This window comes from Etheostoma cragini, chromosome 9, assembly GCF_013103735.1.
Source record: "Etheostoma cragini isolate CJK2018 chromosome 9, CSU_Ecrag_1.0, whole genome shotgun sequence".
NCBI classification, from domain to species: domain Eukaryota; kingdom Metazoa; phylum Chordata; class Actinopteri; order Perciformes; family Percidae; genus Etheostoma; species Etheostoma cragini.
In genome coordinates this window covers 8,873,860-8,887,720 of record NC_048415.1, presented here as the reverse complement: position 1 = coordinate 8,887,720, position 13,861 = coordinate 8,873,860, and the positions used below count along the sequence as shown (strand labels likewise).

General features: G+C 38.3%; 1 protein-coding gene across 2 annotated transcripts in view; it reads left to right on the top strand.

The window, feature by feature from the left end:
* Positions 1-13,861, top strand: part of homer3b (homer scaffold protein 3b) — a 39,700-nt gene that overhangs the window by 12,956 nt on the left and 12,883 nt on the right. For both annotated transcript variants that reach the window (XM_034881248.1, XM_034881247.1), the window contains 5 exons: positions 1,415-1,571; positions 3,976-4,107; positions 4,776-4,883; positions 10,126-10,134; positions 12,284-12,420. In XM_034881248.1, coding sequence (XP_034737139.1) covers positions 1,415-1,571; positions 3,976-4,107; positions 4,776-4,883; positions 10,126-10,134; positions 12,284-12,420 — 543 coding nt within the window. The remainder of the gene's footprint in view (positions 1-1,414; positions 1,572-3,975; positions 4,108-4,775; positions 4,884-10,125; positions 10,135-12,283; positions 12,421-13,861) is intronic.

Genomic DNA, 13,861 nt, shown 5'->3' with positions numbered 1-13,861 from the left:
CGGCTCATTGCATACATTGACATTATGCAATCTCTATTCGCTGTGTAATGTTGCATGAATTCACCGCAGAGTCCCTCAATGCCTGTGAGCCTCTATCCACGGTTAGAGGCCCCACAGCATGGTTCTTCAAAGAGACCAGGATGGCTAATTGGACTGCTAGCAGTTGGCAAATCTTCAGCTTCATTTGCACAAATAGCCTCATTACACCAGAACATCAGTGACCCTAAGGTTCCTAAAAAAAGACAATTGCATTCGGAAGTGGGGTTATTTTTCTATAACTTTATCCATCGTTAACGGAGCCTTCAAAGTGCCAAAAAAGTCAATGATTTGCACTCAAAACAGATGAATAAGATGATAATGATATTCCATTAATTTCAGTGATGTGTATAGATGTTTTAGCCCTTTGGCTTTGATTTGTGTACTAAAAAAAGGGGTTTCTGTGAGACATTTCCATTTTCCGAGTATTGCATAGCTCATAAGGATAACTGTAAATGTATTTATATAATTGTTGCCTTAATTATCACAAAAAGCAGCACATCAAAGCTTAATTAATCATTGCTTTGTCTGAAAATGTTCACCATCCAAAATATGCCTATACTAGGTAATATATTTATAAACACGCTGTCAATAAAATTAATAAATCATACGTTATAGGAGAATATTGATGACAAAACATCTGGCTTGGTGTGGTGCTCAACTCGCAACACACCTAAAATAGTATAATGGCAAGCACAAAAGCAGTTTTTCTGCCTGAGGTTTAGTTTTATTTGTTTTGGTTTTTAAATATCTGTACTCCCACCACCTCAATAACACAAAGATGAATGGAAGTTGTGGTGCGCAGAGCACTGAAAAATTCTAATTATAATGGTAAAGTTAATTTTTAGTTAACTAACTTTTAGATCAGTGTATATTAATGATGTTTAGAGTTTGCATTAGACTTGCGATGACAGTCTGCTTGCTCAGCTTTATAGAAGGAGCCCCTGAGGTGAGTTTCTCCAGAGAAACTGGCACAGCGACGAGTATCACATGCAGGCAGATTTATACTTCTTAAAATTCAGGCGCGAAACACTTAACCTCAGGCTCACCTCACTGTTTGTGACAGAGCTGAGTGACAAATGAAGAGTTCAGGCAGAAGATAGATTCATTCACGTCCTTCAAAAAAAATGACACGAGCTGTTACAAAATGATTAACAGCACAACATTTCACCAAATGAGATGCTTTCCAAAAGGTACTTTCCTAATTCCTACACTCATGTTTTCAATTGTTCTATTAGTGTCAATCTTTTACTTAAAACTGGTTTCCTAAAAGGTATTTCTTTTCACTATAAAGCAAAGTTGTTTTGAGAACTTTTTTTTGTAGATTATCGTGACACTTAATCACCTATAACATTAAGTTCTGTTGTGTATTTTTAAGGGAGCAGCCCATCTTCAGCGCCAGAGCTCATGTCTTCCAGATTGACCCGGCCACTAAACGAAACTGGCTGCCAACCAGCAAACACGCCGTCACCGTGTCCTTCTTCTACGATGCCAGTCGTAGCGTCTACCGCATCATCAGTGTTGGTGGGACAAAGGTGGGAGCCAACCACACACATGACTGCACAGAAATATATGCATAAATGTTACTTCATGTGTTAACATCCCACAAATTGATGTTTGGTTTTCAGGTCAAGGTACACAAACAGGCAAGTCATTCTTCTTAGTCTTTTAAGACGAGAAAAGTACCAATAAATCATCCTTTAAACCACCTTTCTTTTTAAAGTCTTTTTCAGCATTGTTTGATTCTTAAGTGGTCTGTGTTTAAAATTGATTATTGTATTTCTGTCAAATAAAGCCAGAACAAGGGACTTCATGAAAAGTTGAATCAATCTTTTGTTTAGCCCGTTCACTCTGTAGTAACATTATGCAGCTTGCTGCACGCAGCAGTGAGTTTTTTTTAGTTTAGTTTTGTTTTATCATCCATCCGTCCGTCCATCCATTTTTGTCCGCTTATCGGTATCAGGTCACGGGGGCAGCAGCTCCAGCAGGGAACCCCAAACTTCCTTTACCGAGCCACATTAACCAATTCTGACTCGGGGATCCTGAGGCGTTCCCAGGCCAGGTTGGAGATGTAATCTCTCCACCTTGTCCTGGGTCTTCCCCGAGACCTCCTCCCAGCTGGACGTGCCTGGAACACCTCCCTAGGGAGGTCCCCAGGAGGCATCCTAACCAGATGTTTGAACCACCTCAACTGGCTCCTTTAGACGCAAAGGAGCAGCGGCTCTACTTGGAGCTCCTCATGGATAACTGAGCTTCTCGCCCTATCTCTAAGGAAGAAGCCAGTCCCCCTCCCGAGGAAACCCATTTTGGCCGCTTGTACCTTGGATCTCGTTCTTTCGGTCATGACCCAGCCTTCGTGGCCATAGGTGAGGGTAGGAACCAACAGTGACTGGTAGATCGAGAGCTTTTCCTTCTGACTAGGCTCTCGTTTCGTCACATCTGTGGGATAAATGGAATGGAATACCGCACCCACTGTGCAGATTCTCTGACCAATCTCCCGCTCCATTGACCCTTCACTCGGGAACAAGACCCCAAGGTATATAAACTCATTCACTTGTGGTAAAGACTCATTCCCTACCTGTAGAAGGCACTCCATCGTTTTCCTGCTGAGAACCATGGCCTCAGATTTAGAGGCGCTGATCTCATCCCAGCCTCGGCTGTGAACCGATCCAGTGTCGTTTTTTTAATCATATATTAATGTTAGTATAAGTATTACAGTATTAGGGACTCTTCTGGATCAAATCCTCATTAGCTCCCTATCCTTCAGATTCTTCAGATACATGTAAATTAGTTTTCCATTTGGTTGTGGCTGTTATGGGTATGGATGCATTAGTCCACGAATCTTAATAAAGCCCTCCTCGGTAATACCGCATCCACAAGAACAGTAAAGCACCTGGGAGTCCCAGCACTGACCGCATATCACCTAAAATAAAAACTCTTTGTAGTTATCACCCAGTTGTGCCAATTTAGCTCCCTGAGACTTGGGGCTTTTGGAGAAGAGACCAAAGAAATCTACATTTGGCAACAAATCCACCTCATCAGACTGTTCGCTAGAGAGTATTACTGAACAGATCAACGCACACCACAACAAGCTTTTTCACTTAGCTCTTATCTGGCCTGGCTGTTGGATGTCTTTTTTTTGCTGGCATTGTTCTCCAATAGAACTCTTTATTGTTTTTAACTGTAAAGGACACAACTGCAGATTTGGACGACTACATTATCTAAATGTGAATTTTGTAAATGTCCCCGTTTTATTTATTGTTGCTAATGATCCTAAAGAAAGCCATAGAACTGAAAGCAAACACCAGCCTGTTTACTGTAATCAGCTGCTGCACAGTGAACAGCCTCTTGATAATCAAATGAAAATCAGCATATTTTCTGGTCAAGTACATGCAAAGGAAAAATAACAATGAGCTGAAATAAATTTGACATTTAAAGATGACATAAATTATTAATGTTCTTGTTGGTTCTGGATATTGTGAATACTTTGTCTTTTAAAATGACATTTTGAAGGTATTTAAGCATGTGACGTAGCTTGATTAATGCATATGATTGACATGGAACTGCAGCACCCCAGCAGTTAATGCAACTTTACACAGATGGAATTAATGAAGCGAAAAAAATTGTTTTAAATACGGTTTAAAACGTGATTTAAAATAAAAATAAATATGAATAATAAATGTCTTCCAGTAAACAAATAACTTTTTGTGTAGCAAAGATTAAGTATAAATCATGAAAGAAATATGATATATGTTAACAATATAACAATAATTTCTCCTCTATCTGTATGTCATATTTAAATGTTTACAACTCTGTTTTTGCTCTATTTTTTTGTATAAATCCAACGTATATATCAACGTCCCACTTTTCCCACTAGGATCCCCTCAAAATATTTTTGCTCATGTTGTTTGTTACATGTTTTATTGTCTGTCATGTCAGGCCATCATCAACAGCACCATCACCCCCAACATGACCTTCACCAAAACCTCCCAGAAGTTTGGTCAGTGGGCAGACAGCAGGGCCAACACGGTCTACGGACTGGGCTTCTCCACGGAACAGCAGCTGCAGCAGGTAAGAGTCGCTCACACACATATGGGCAACATTTAAACAAAATACTTTACAGAGTATGTGAGGGAGAGGGTGAAAAAGAGGAACTATGCAGCAGGCGATTACAGTGATGGGTTGATGTCTCCCCATTTTCAATGCATATTTTTTTCTTCTGTCAGTGTCTGATGCAGCTGGATTTAATTTAAATATAGACCCAAAATGTCTCCAGAATCTGTTCCTAACTATGATGCAAGTTGTCATACACTTCCTCCCACAATAATTATTTTATTTGTCTGCAAGATTTGGATTTTACTTTGAGAAAACATGACATTTAGAAAACATCTGTCACACACACAGATGTTTCTTTTACATTAAATTCAGCTGTCATCAAGAGTGAGTGCAACCTATGCTTGAATTACTATGATGAAATTACAGATGAAGAACAGAAAGGGGTCAGAGGTCACAGCACCTCAACAGTAAATGCAACAAATATTTGTTACGCCAGAATGAAGCTGCATGATACATAAGAGATACAGCCAAAAAGTCAAATATATTTCTAAATAAACTTACATTACTTACCATGTTCAAGTACCAAAAGAAGATTTATGGATGATGTAAGTACTGTATGTTGTTTGAGTTTCTAGGTTATCTTGGTGGATAGTGTAACTTCTGTCTTCTCTCTCCACCTGCAGTTTGCAGAGCAGTTTAAGGAGGTGAAGGAGACGGCCCGTCTGGCCAGAGAGAAATCTCAGGAGCGGTTTGAACTAGCCAACCCTGCGCTCAACATTGCAGCTCCAGAGGTAAAACTCTGTTTTATTAAGTTTCTTAAATTGATATTTGAGAGGCTTTGAGCAACAAAATTAATGTTTGTGAAATGCCGTTATACTGGAGAGGTGGAAAAATTCTCAAATGGCAGGGATATAAATCAAAACAACCAGCATGAGGAATAGTTTCATTCCAATTTAAAGAATTAGAGGAGAGCTAAAAATATATATATATTTTTTTATAATAGTGTGACTATTAGACCACGCAAATTGTCCACTGTGTGCAGACACCACTGCTGGTAAGGATCCAAAAACCACTAATATTATTTTATAAAATTCTGAAAGGTTTGTATATCAGACTTTAGAATAAATATATAATATTTTGGTCTAGGAATGGCCTTAAGTAGGGGTAATGGTCAACAGTTTCAGGTTCAGAACCTTAAAAGGACATTATGGTGTAACCCCCAGGCCATCACAACAGAGTGGAGTGGTAATACCCCAATGAACTTGGTGACTTTGTTTCTATTTTAGACATATACTGAATCACCAGGGATTAGATGTATTCCCATCTGGCCACTCCATTATTCTCCCATTGGTTAACTCCATTAAAAGATTTCATGCATGACAAATGGATATTGTAGGCAGAAAGAAACGCTGGCGCTGAAGGTGTTTGGACGGCCAGTAATGGCTGAGGCTGAGAGAAAGAAGATTGAAGGGTCAGGAGAATGGAGGGAAAGCTGAATCGTCTATAATTGAAGAGAATCTAGCTGCTGCTGAAAGGACAATGGCCAGCTTTTGTCCTGCCAATGGAGTAAAAGTTTGCCTGAAGTGGAAAATTTTCTTCCTTCATCTTTTCCCAGTTACAAAACAAGGTGCACAGGAGTGACATTACAAGTAGATCACAAGACTGGGGCAGTTCTTCTGAAATTTACATTAAAATCAACTACTAGGACACACCCTGTTTGAACGGCTGCAATGTTATTGTACTATACCGTGGCCTTTGGGGGAAGCCCACTTTTTTAATTTATTTTTTTCACCGGGGGTTCGTGCACTCGCCACTTACAATGACTTATGTATTTACATAACAGCTACAAGTGTATGCACTATACAGGTTTTACCCCATTATACTTTATCAACAGGAATTGATAGGTCAAACAGCCACCCACAAATGGTCTATAAACAAAGCATCAGGCTGTCTTTGAGATATCACATGAACAACTGTTAAAGTTCAGGCTACCGAAGAATAGCATAATTTTCTCCGTTCCGTTCAGGCCTTAGTGATGCACCCCAAGCTTCTATCCTTAACAAACAGCCATGTATATCGGCTCCTCCAGTCTCTCCACTGCTGTCTGTTCCAATTTAACGGGAGAGAGGAGCAAGAGGGGTTAGGATCGTGACCAGCCTCTGACGAGCTGTTACCATCACCATCTTCAACCCGAGAGGAAATTATTTCTTCAGCTCCATCTGCAGAATGCAGAATGGATTTCAAGAGCTTTGTATGCCAGTTAATGGCCTCCCAACATTTATATTTTTTCTACAAATCTTTGAGTAAACATGTACTCAACATGAGTTGAATTTTCACCTCAGTGCCGCCACGCCTTGATGCTCATACCAAGAATAGCATTTATAGTTATCTTTTATTGAAGTGAATTAGGTTTAAATTGCTGTCATGGATGAATGAATAATTTTGCAGTTTTGCACGTAATAATCCACAATGTTCACATAACACAAAACTGAAATTGCAAGTCAAAAGGACACATTGTCAGTATTTCTAGAAACCCCCCAAAATTTCACAAATCACGTTTTCAGGGTAGTCCATGTCTTGTTAAGGTGAGCTGAGCTCCTGTCATTCTACTCTTAATCAAAATATATTTCTTAGGTTGAGTGTAAAAAAAAAAATCCTTTTGATGGATGAAAATTAGCTTTTAACTGAAACATTTCACATCAGATTAGGGCTAATTTTGCTAATGCGTTAGTGTATTTGACATTGATCCGCTGTTTTCTTTTTGATCTCCTATTTCATATTTTTGAGACTAGGAGTCAATGACAACAGATTAGTTTGAGATCTAAATGTTTGTAAATTAGGAGTAAAAAAACAGATAAGGTAATAAATTGGATGGATTCATTAATTTTTTCTGTTTTACACATGATTTGTATGTTGATATTGCAATTCTTGCCAGTTGTACACTGCAAAATCAAGTTCTTTCTCCTGCATGTCTCCGCTTTGGCAAGGAAGAGTTACTGTAAGATATAATGGCAGTGTTTTAGAGTACACAAATAAATAACAATGAATGGATGAATTTGTAAATCGCGGTGAATATATTTGGTATCAAACAGCTGAATTTATGGCCTTGGTGTAAAGTGCAAAGTCAAAATGTACACATACAGGTCAAAGGCCAGGGTCAGCAAGCATTGATCTAATATCTAACCATGGCAACCAGAGACCTGTTTGCCTACTGGGTAACAAACATGCAGAAACACCGCCTGGACAGTACTGCAAGGTTGGACTGGGCCGAGCAACCTGCACCAATTTCTAGAAACACAGCAGCAGTCATTGATTTTGTGTCGGGCAAACACAGAGGTGTTGTTGAGGTTATTGCCACATCTTCTGACTCACTGTTGAGTGTTGTAAAACACCATAGTGCTGACTGTCTGAACCTGTGTAATATAAAAATAATACCAAATTAAAGCTGTTATGGAGTGTGAGTATACAAGGTTATTGTACATATGACATAGGGCTGAGTATTGATGGCTATAAAGCCAGTTAAGGGCTCCATTAAGGCTTTTATTTACCAACAGGTTAGTACTGTTTAAAGCTTTCCACAAACCTCTCATAGTTATTGTAAAGAAGAAGAAAACTGTAAAGATGACTGACCTCTGGAGTTGTATACACAATAATGTTTGAGTTCAATGTTGGAACTACCTTTTTGTTGATAGGATGGTAATTGAATAATACTGGAAGCAAACATACAGCCAAATATGCAAACCTTATATCACGATAAACCTACCGCAAATGTTCGAGGGAAGCTGCAGTTTTTGTCTGGTTTTATTTTCCTCCTCTATATCAGGACGTTTTGCATCCCATTCAGCTGGTCAGTAAGAGTCGTGGTCAGTAACCATCAGTATTACAGAGCTGTCTCTGCAGCCTTGAGCTCTACAGAGCATACTCTGCCTCTGATATATATGGATGGCAGCAGGGGATCTGCATGCAGTAAAGCTCCAGCTTTCATGCTTATTTGCAGAGCTCAGAGATGAGATACAGAAGATGGTGAAGTTCAGTGAGAAAAAATCAAGAATAATCAACAGCAAAATAGAAAGCATTGCAGAACTGACAAGTGTAAAGAAGCAAATAATTGCTATGCCATGAAATAATATTCATGGGATGTATATTTTTTTTGAGTAAATGCTTTATTTAACGGTTTTAGTATTGCTGTGTTTATGAAATGTGTTGTGCAGTATAATATAGCTACTGTCTAGTTTATTTTTTTGAATTAATAAATATTAATTTTCTAATTCTTTAAGAAGTTAAGAGAATAAATAGTCAAAATATGCTAATTGAATCACTGACATATTAAAATTATTAGAGGATACACCCGCTAGGGCATTACAAGTGAGTTAACATTTGTTTTGAAAGACCCAAATCCTAAAAAAAAGAAATGGAACAATAGTAACAAAAATTCTAGAATAAATAAAGCTTGTTAAAAATGTGTCAGATTACTTATTGGCCAAGGTTTCCAGGCAACCAGAGGAGACTTCAGGAAGTTACCAGTCCCAGCCAAGAAATAGTTTGCCCCCGGAAAAACTGCAAACTGTCACTTTTAATTTTTTTGGTTTATGTTGAACACACAAAATGTACCACGTTAATTAGGGAGCTTAAGAGGTGCTGGTAGACATATCTTGTAATTGATGGAGAGTGTCTGGAAAAACTAGTGAGCAAGTGAAGAGAAAAAATTGGAATAGATTGCTTAAATTAATAGATACAAATGAAATGTCCAGCCTTTGCTAGTTTAAGTGGTGGTAGTATGCAACTCTTCTGTTTTTGTATTTAAAAAAAAAAATAGAGACAAAGCCTTAGCATGGATAATTCCAAGAATACTGTGGATTATGTGATTATGCCTTCTTTAATATTAATTCAAAAAACGCATTTGGAAACCTGACATGTGGTGTTGATGAGCTCATCTTGCGGGGCTGTGGTGTTTGTCAGACAAAACAAGGGTTTTGAACCAATGAGCCACACAGTAATGGTACATAAATGCCAAAAAAGAGTGAAGAGATGACATATCTGCTCATAAATCATCTGAACAGCAGACTGAACAGTATAAGGCCACAGAAGCCTAGTTTCTCCTCTGACAGGTGACAGATGTCATTTATTTGTGCTTGCTGATTGGTGCTTTTTTTCTCTCTGAACTCCTCCCATACATGGTAGCTGTGCAGAGGCAGAGAGGCAAACAGAAATGCCAGTCATCAATATTTTAAACCACAGACTTGGCATTACAACCAGCTAAAAACAAGGGTGGGTTTTGGGCTGTGTGTTGTTGTGTAGTCGGAAGGACAGGTGCTTCAAAGGAAGCCTGAGCAAGTACCTCTGATGCATAGACGCATGAATAAATAAATCAGGTGTGTGGTCTCCGTGAAACGCGGTGCAGGAGCTTCATAAAGCTAAGGGAGCAAATGGACTGATGCTCAGATAAATAAGTAAACAGTGTAGATGTACTTAAGACTAACAGTGGCACAGAGACATCATGATGAAAGCTCTTAGGAAAGCCGTTGAATATTTAAAGTATCTGGGATTTCCATCGATTACAAAGCAAGCCTCCTCTCAGGACCTAGAAATGTTTTTAAATTGCTGCTTTGGGGTTGATTCAACATGCACGTCCACACAAACACATTTATTTTTTTCTTGGATTTTATGGTCTTTATAGTTGTATTTTAGGTAGTTGAAGATAAAGTATAGAAGAGAAGAACATGTCATTCAAACAAATGTGGGCGAGGCTGTGGCCTCTTTTACTCTTGATAACTTTGTTGTCTTAGTTCAGCCTTAAGTTGCAGTCATTGTTCCTGTTGATGATCTTCTGTCCTCTCAAAAATGAATGAATACCTGTGTAGAAACAAAGACTCCTTGAAAACAGTGAATGGTAAAGCTTTCATGAAATGAGCTCAGAATGGATCACTGGTTGAAATAATGGCATGTTTTTAATTATCTAGTAACTATTTTCTCCGTTTCTCCTCATCTCCTCTCCCTTTCTTCGATGAACCACGGGACATCTTCATCTCATAGCTCTCCCAGGTGCGTAAAAACACACACTCCACAATCTAAAAGCAATCCAAAGACAACCATCTACACTGCGGTGTTTGTAGTCATGCTTCTCAGAGCTTTATGGACTAATGTGCTCAATAATTCATCTGGAGTCTGATCAAAGTTGACTTCAGAGCAAATTTAGCTTTAAAGCCCAGCTGGTGTTTACTACATAAAACTAAAGGTTTGTTAACAAAAGTAACAACAACACAAAATGTAATTTTTAATCCGTACATTCTATCGAAGATGTACAGAATATGGCAGCTAAATACATCTGAATTGACTTATTTACAGTTGAGAAGATCCAGACTGCACACATCATCAAATATCCCCTGAGAACAGACAATGTCTCAATTGTCCTTTTTTTTTTTTAAAGTAAAAAATTCCTTTGAACTCTTCCTAATTAGTCATTGGTCGTTGGCTTGTACTCTAGTGTCTCAGCCTCGTTTCAACTCGGCCTGTTAGCGAAGAACATACGGAAAAACTGCTGTAAATTTGTAATCCAATTTATGACTTAAACATGATCCACAGTGTGAATTATTTAGAGATGCGCACAGCCAATCCTTTGGTTTGGGGTTGAACTGGAGTTGTAGTAGCTATGATTTGTTTTTCCCGTTCTAGGGTTCCTTTCACTGGACACAGTGCTCATCCACATGAGTCAGCTGTGTGTTTTATTTCCATATCCATTCCTAAGGTCAGAGAGAAAGCTGCTCAGCTCCTGATAATAAACTTTCGGCCTCAGGGGAATACACTCAGGCTCGCACAAATTAATAATACAAGCGTCTTTTAAAAAAATAAAATAAGTGCAGGGTTGTAATGCTTCAGTGAGGCACTTGGTAGTTGACAAGTTCAGGTTTAGGTTACTACACAGAAAGAAGAAGAATAAAGACCTAGACAGGGTAAAGAAAAATGCCCAAGCTAATTTATCTTCCTGCTTTTATAAAAGACTTCTTTCAGTCTTTTAGCCCAGAGCCTCAAACTGAGGAAAAGGGTTCACAACACTGTGAAAGGAAGCTTGAACCCATTTCTGGGCAGCATGGAAGGAAAATATGAAAGCAGATTGGTTAGAGTTGACTGTGCCAGGCTGGAGTCAAGCCATCTGCATGCTGTAATGTCATATTCAAAGACTCTTTTGACATGAGAGGAAGATAAATGGCTCTTCTTGTACTGTTCAGTTCATTTAACCTTTTATTTTATACTGTAGCGTACTCCTAACTACTAAAGAAAATGCAAAGGCTGCCGACTTATGTTGCAGATATAGTGGTTCACTTGACCTACAAATCTCCCGAGGAACGAGTTGAACCTCCTTGTTGATCCATTTGGTTAGTGTGAGAAGCCCTAACCTCTGCTCTAAAATACTGATTTCTAGCTTTCAAGCTACCTGTTTAATATTACCAAGCAAGCACTAGCCACTACTTATTGTATGTTATTAGTGATATCATGAAGGACGTAGTAGGTTCTGTTGGCTTCTAAACAATCCAATGGATCACTTATCAATTATCTACAGTAGATCCTAGTTCCTGTACTTCAGTCATTTACTGTTGAATCAGAGGCCAGTCAGATCTCTGAGGCTGTATGAAGACAGCTGGGCTCCACACATGCCTGGTTGCTCTGCATTGAGCCTGTTTACAGGAGCACAGATGGGACATGGCAAGCACTGTCAGGTTGAGCTCTGTCCTGTTCCGCTGCTATGTCTTGTCCGTTTTGTTCTGATAACAGGTCTAGATATGGAGAAAGTAATGGGCCTGTCACCAGCTTCAACCTAAATCTCTTAACCCAGTAAATTGTGGTTAACTTTGTATAAACAGTGTAACCTCCAAGATCAAAAATGTGTTTATTGGGTATGCTGGCATTTTGGAGCACTTAAAGTCATTTAGGACAACCCTCTAAATAACATGATATAGTGCAGAGAAAATATACTATTTGTACCCTGTTAAGTGCTATTGTCCCCTAAATGGGCACTTTATCTTAGAGGACTCTGGTCTGTCTAACCTTCTACTACTTTATTGGTTTTCCAGTAGCAGGTTTAGCGTTGATAGAGAATAAAATGAATGTCTTATAAACAGAGCTGCTTCTGATTTAATTGTTACTTTACAAAATAGCTCATGTGCTGTTCCTGTTGTCATCCCTGTTGGTCCAGGAATTGTCGGAGGATCATCATTCTCCGCCGCTGCTCGCAGTCAACGGGCCGGGCGAGGAAAAGCTGTTTCGCAGCACGAGTGCCGAAGTGGAGCTGACGACAGAGAAAGAGAGGGTCAAAAAGATGTTGTCTGAAGGGTAATGCCAATGTTTTTTTTACTTTAGCAATAAGTTTATCCCTCATGCCTCTGTTTGCACCAGGCTTATTGTCTGGAGAGAAAAGAAAGTATATTGCCTTTAATGACTTCAAGACCATGAGAAGCCACTCTTGTATTTGACATTCATGGGCAAGACATTCAGTACTTTTTACATTTCAAGACACTCAGTACTTTTTGTATTTCAATATGATCTTACATTATCAAGTTTAGTCTTCAATTTTGGTTTCTTAGTCTTTCTGTAGTTTTAGTTTTTTGTTACCTAATTAGCCTTTTAACAGTGGTGGAAGAAGTACATAGATCCTTTACTTAAGTAAAAATCCTGAATTCAAAATGTTACTTAAATTATCAAAAGTAAATATACTCATTATGCATAATGGCTCCTTTCACAGTCTTATGTTATTATAGAATAATATATTATACGGTTTTCATCACTCGCGAATACACATAAGAGCATTTTAATGTTGTAGTCCTCCTTAGATACTTTGTATACTACATGGTAGATAGTGTAGAACTGCCTTATATCAGATACGCATTTCATGGTTTTTTGTAAAAAAATGAATTTAGTGGAGTTTAAATTGAAATTATTACCTTTTGAAATGTAGTGAAGTATAAAGTAGCATAAAATGGAAATACTCAAGAACATAACAAAATGTTACAGTATTTAGTTACTTTCCACCACGGCCTTTTAAAGTTTTGCATTCTAACCAATAACCTGCAATGATTAGAACATGTGGTCAGACAGCACTTTAAGACTTTTATTTTATTCAACATGCATCCATGCTGTAGAGTCACAATTTAAACATTCCAGTCCACTCCAATGCAGTGTAATGAAAAATGTATCTAGAGAGACTAATGTTTTTTTTTTTAGCTTGTGCACTTTCTGAGCAACAACAATAATACACAAAACGCATAAAGTAGACAATAAAATAAAACAACAGGGAGAGCAACAGAGGTTAGTGTCTGGGATGACTGGAATGGAAACTCTATCCAATAGTGTTTAACAAGTTTACTACAAAGGTTGTAATCCATCTCTTACACCCAGCTTAGCTACACGAGCAGATCGAAAAGAGTACATACTTCTGGTAAGGCCCACAATTCTTTAAATTTGTTATTTTAACAAAAATAAGTTTATTAAATGTTTTGTATCACACTGCTTTTTCTGAATTGTTTTCAAGTAATTTTAGTAGTTTATGAAAAATACCAAAAATGTTTTCTCTTCCTCAACCATCGCACAACTTGTTTTTATAATATCTATTTATTTCTTAATTTACATGCATATCTTTTTGAGATCGCTTTTAAACAAATTAAGGGAACAAGTTTTGTAGAGACTGCAGAACTCTGCATTTACTCTGCGCATATGGATAACACATGTTGTTATCCATCCACAGAGCCGAGCTGGTATACCCACCGCAGCTGAGGGG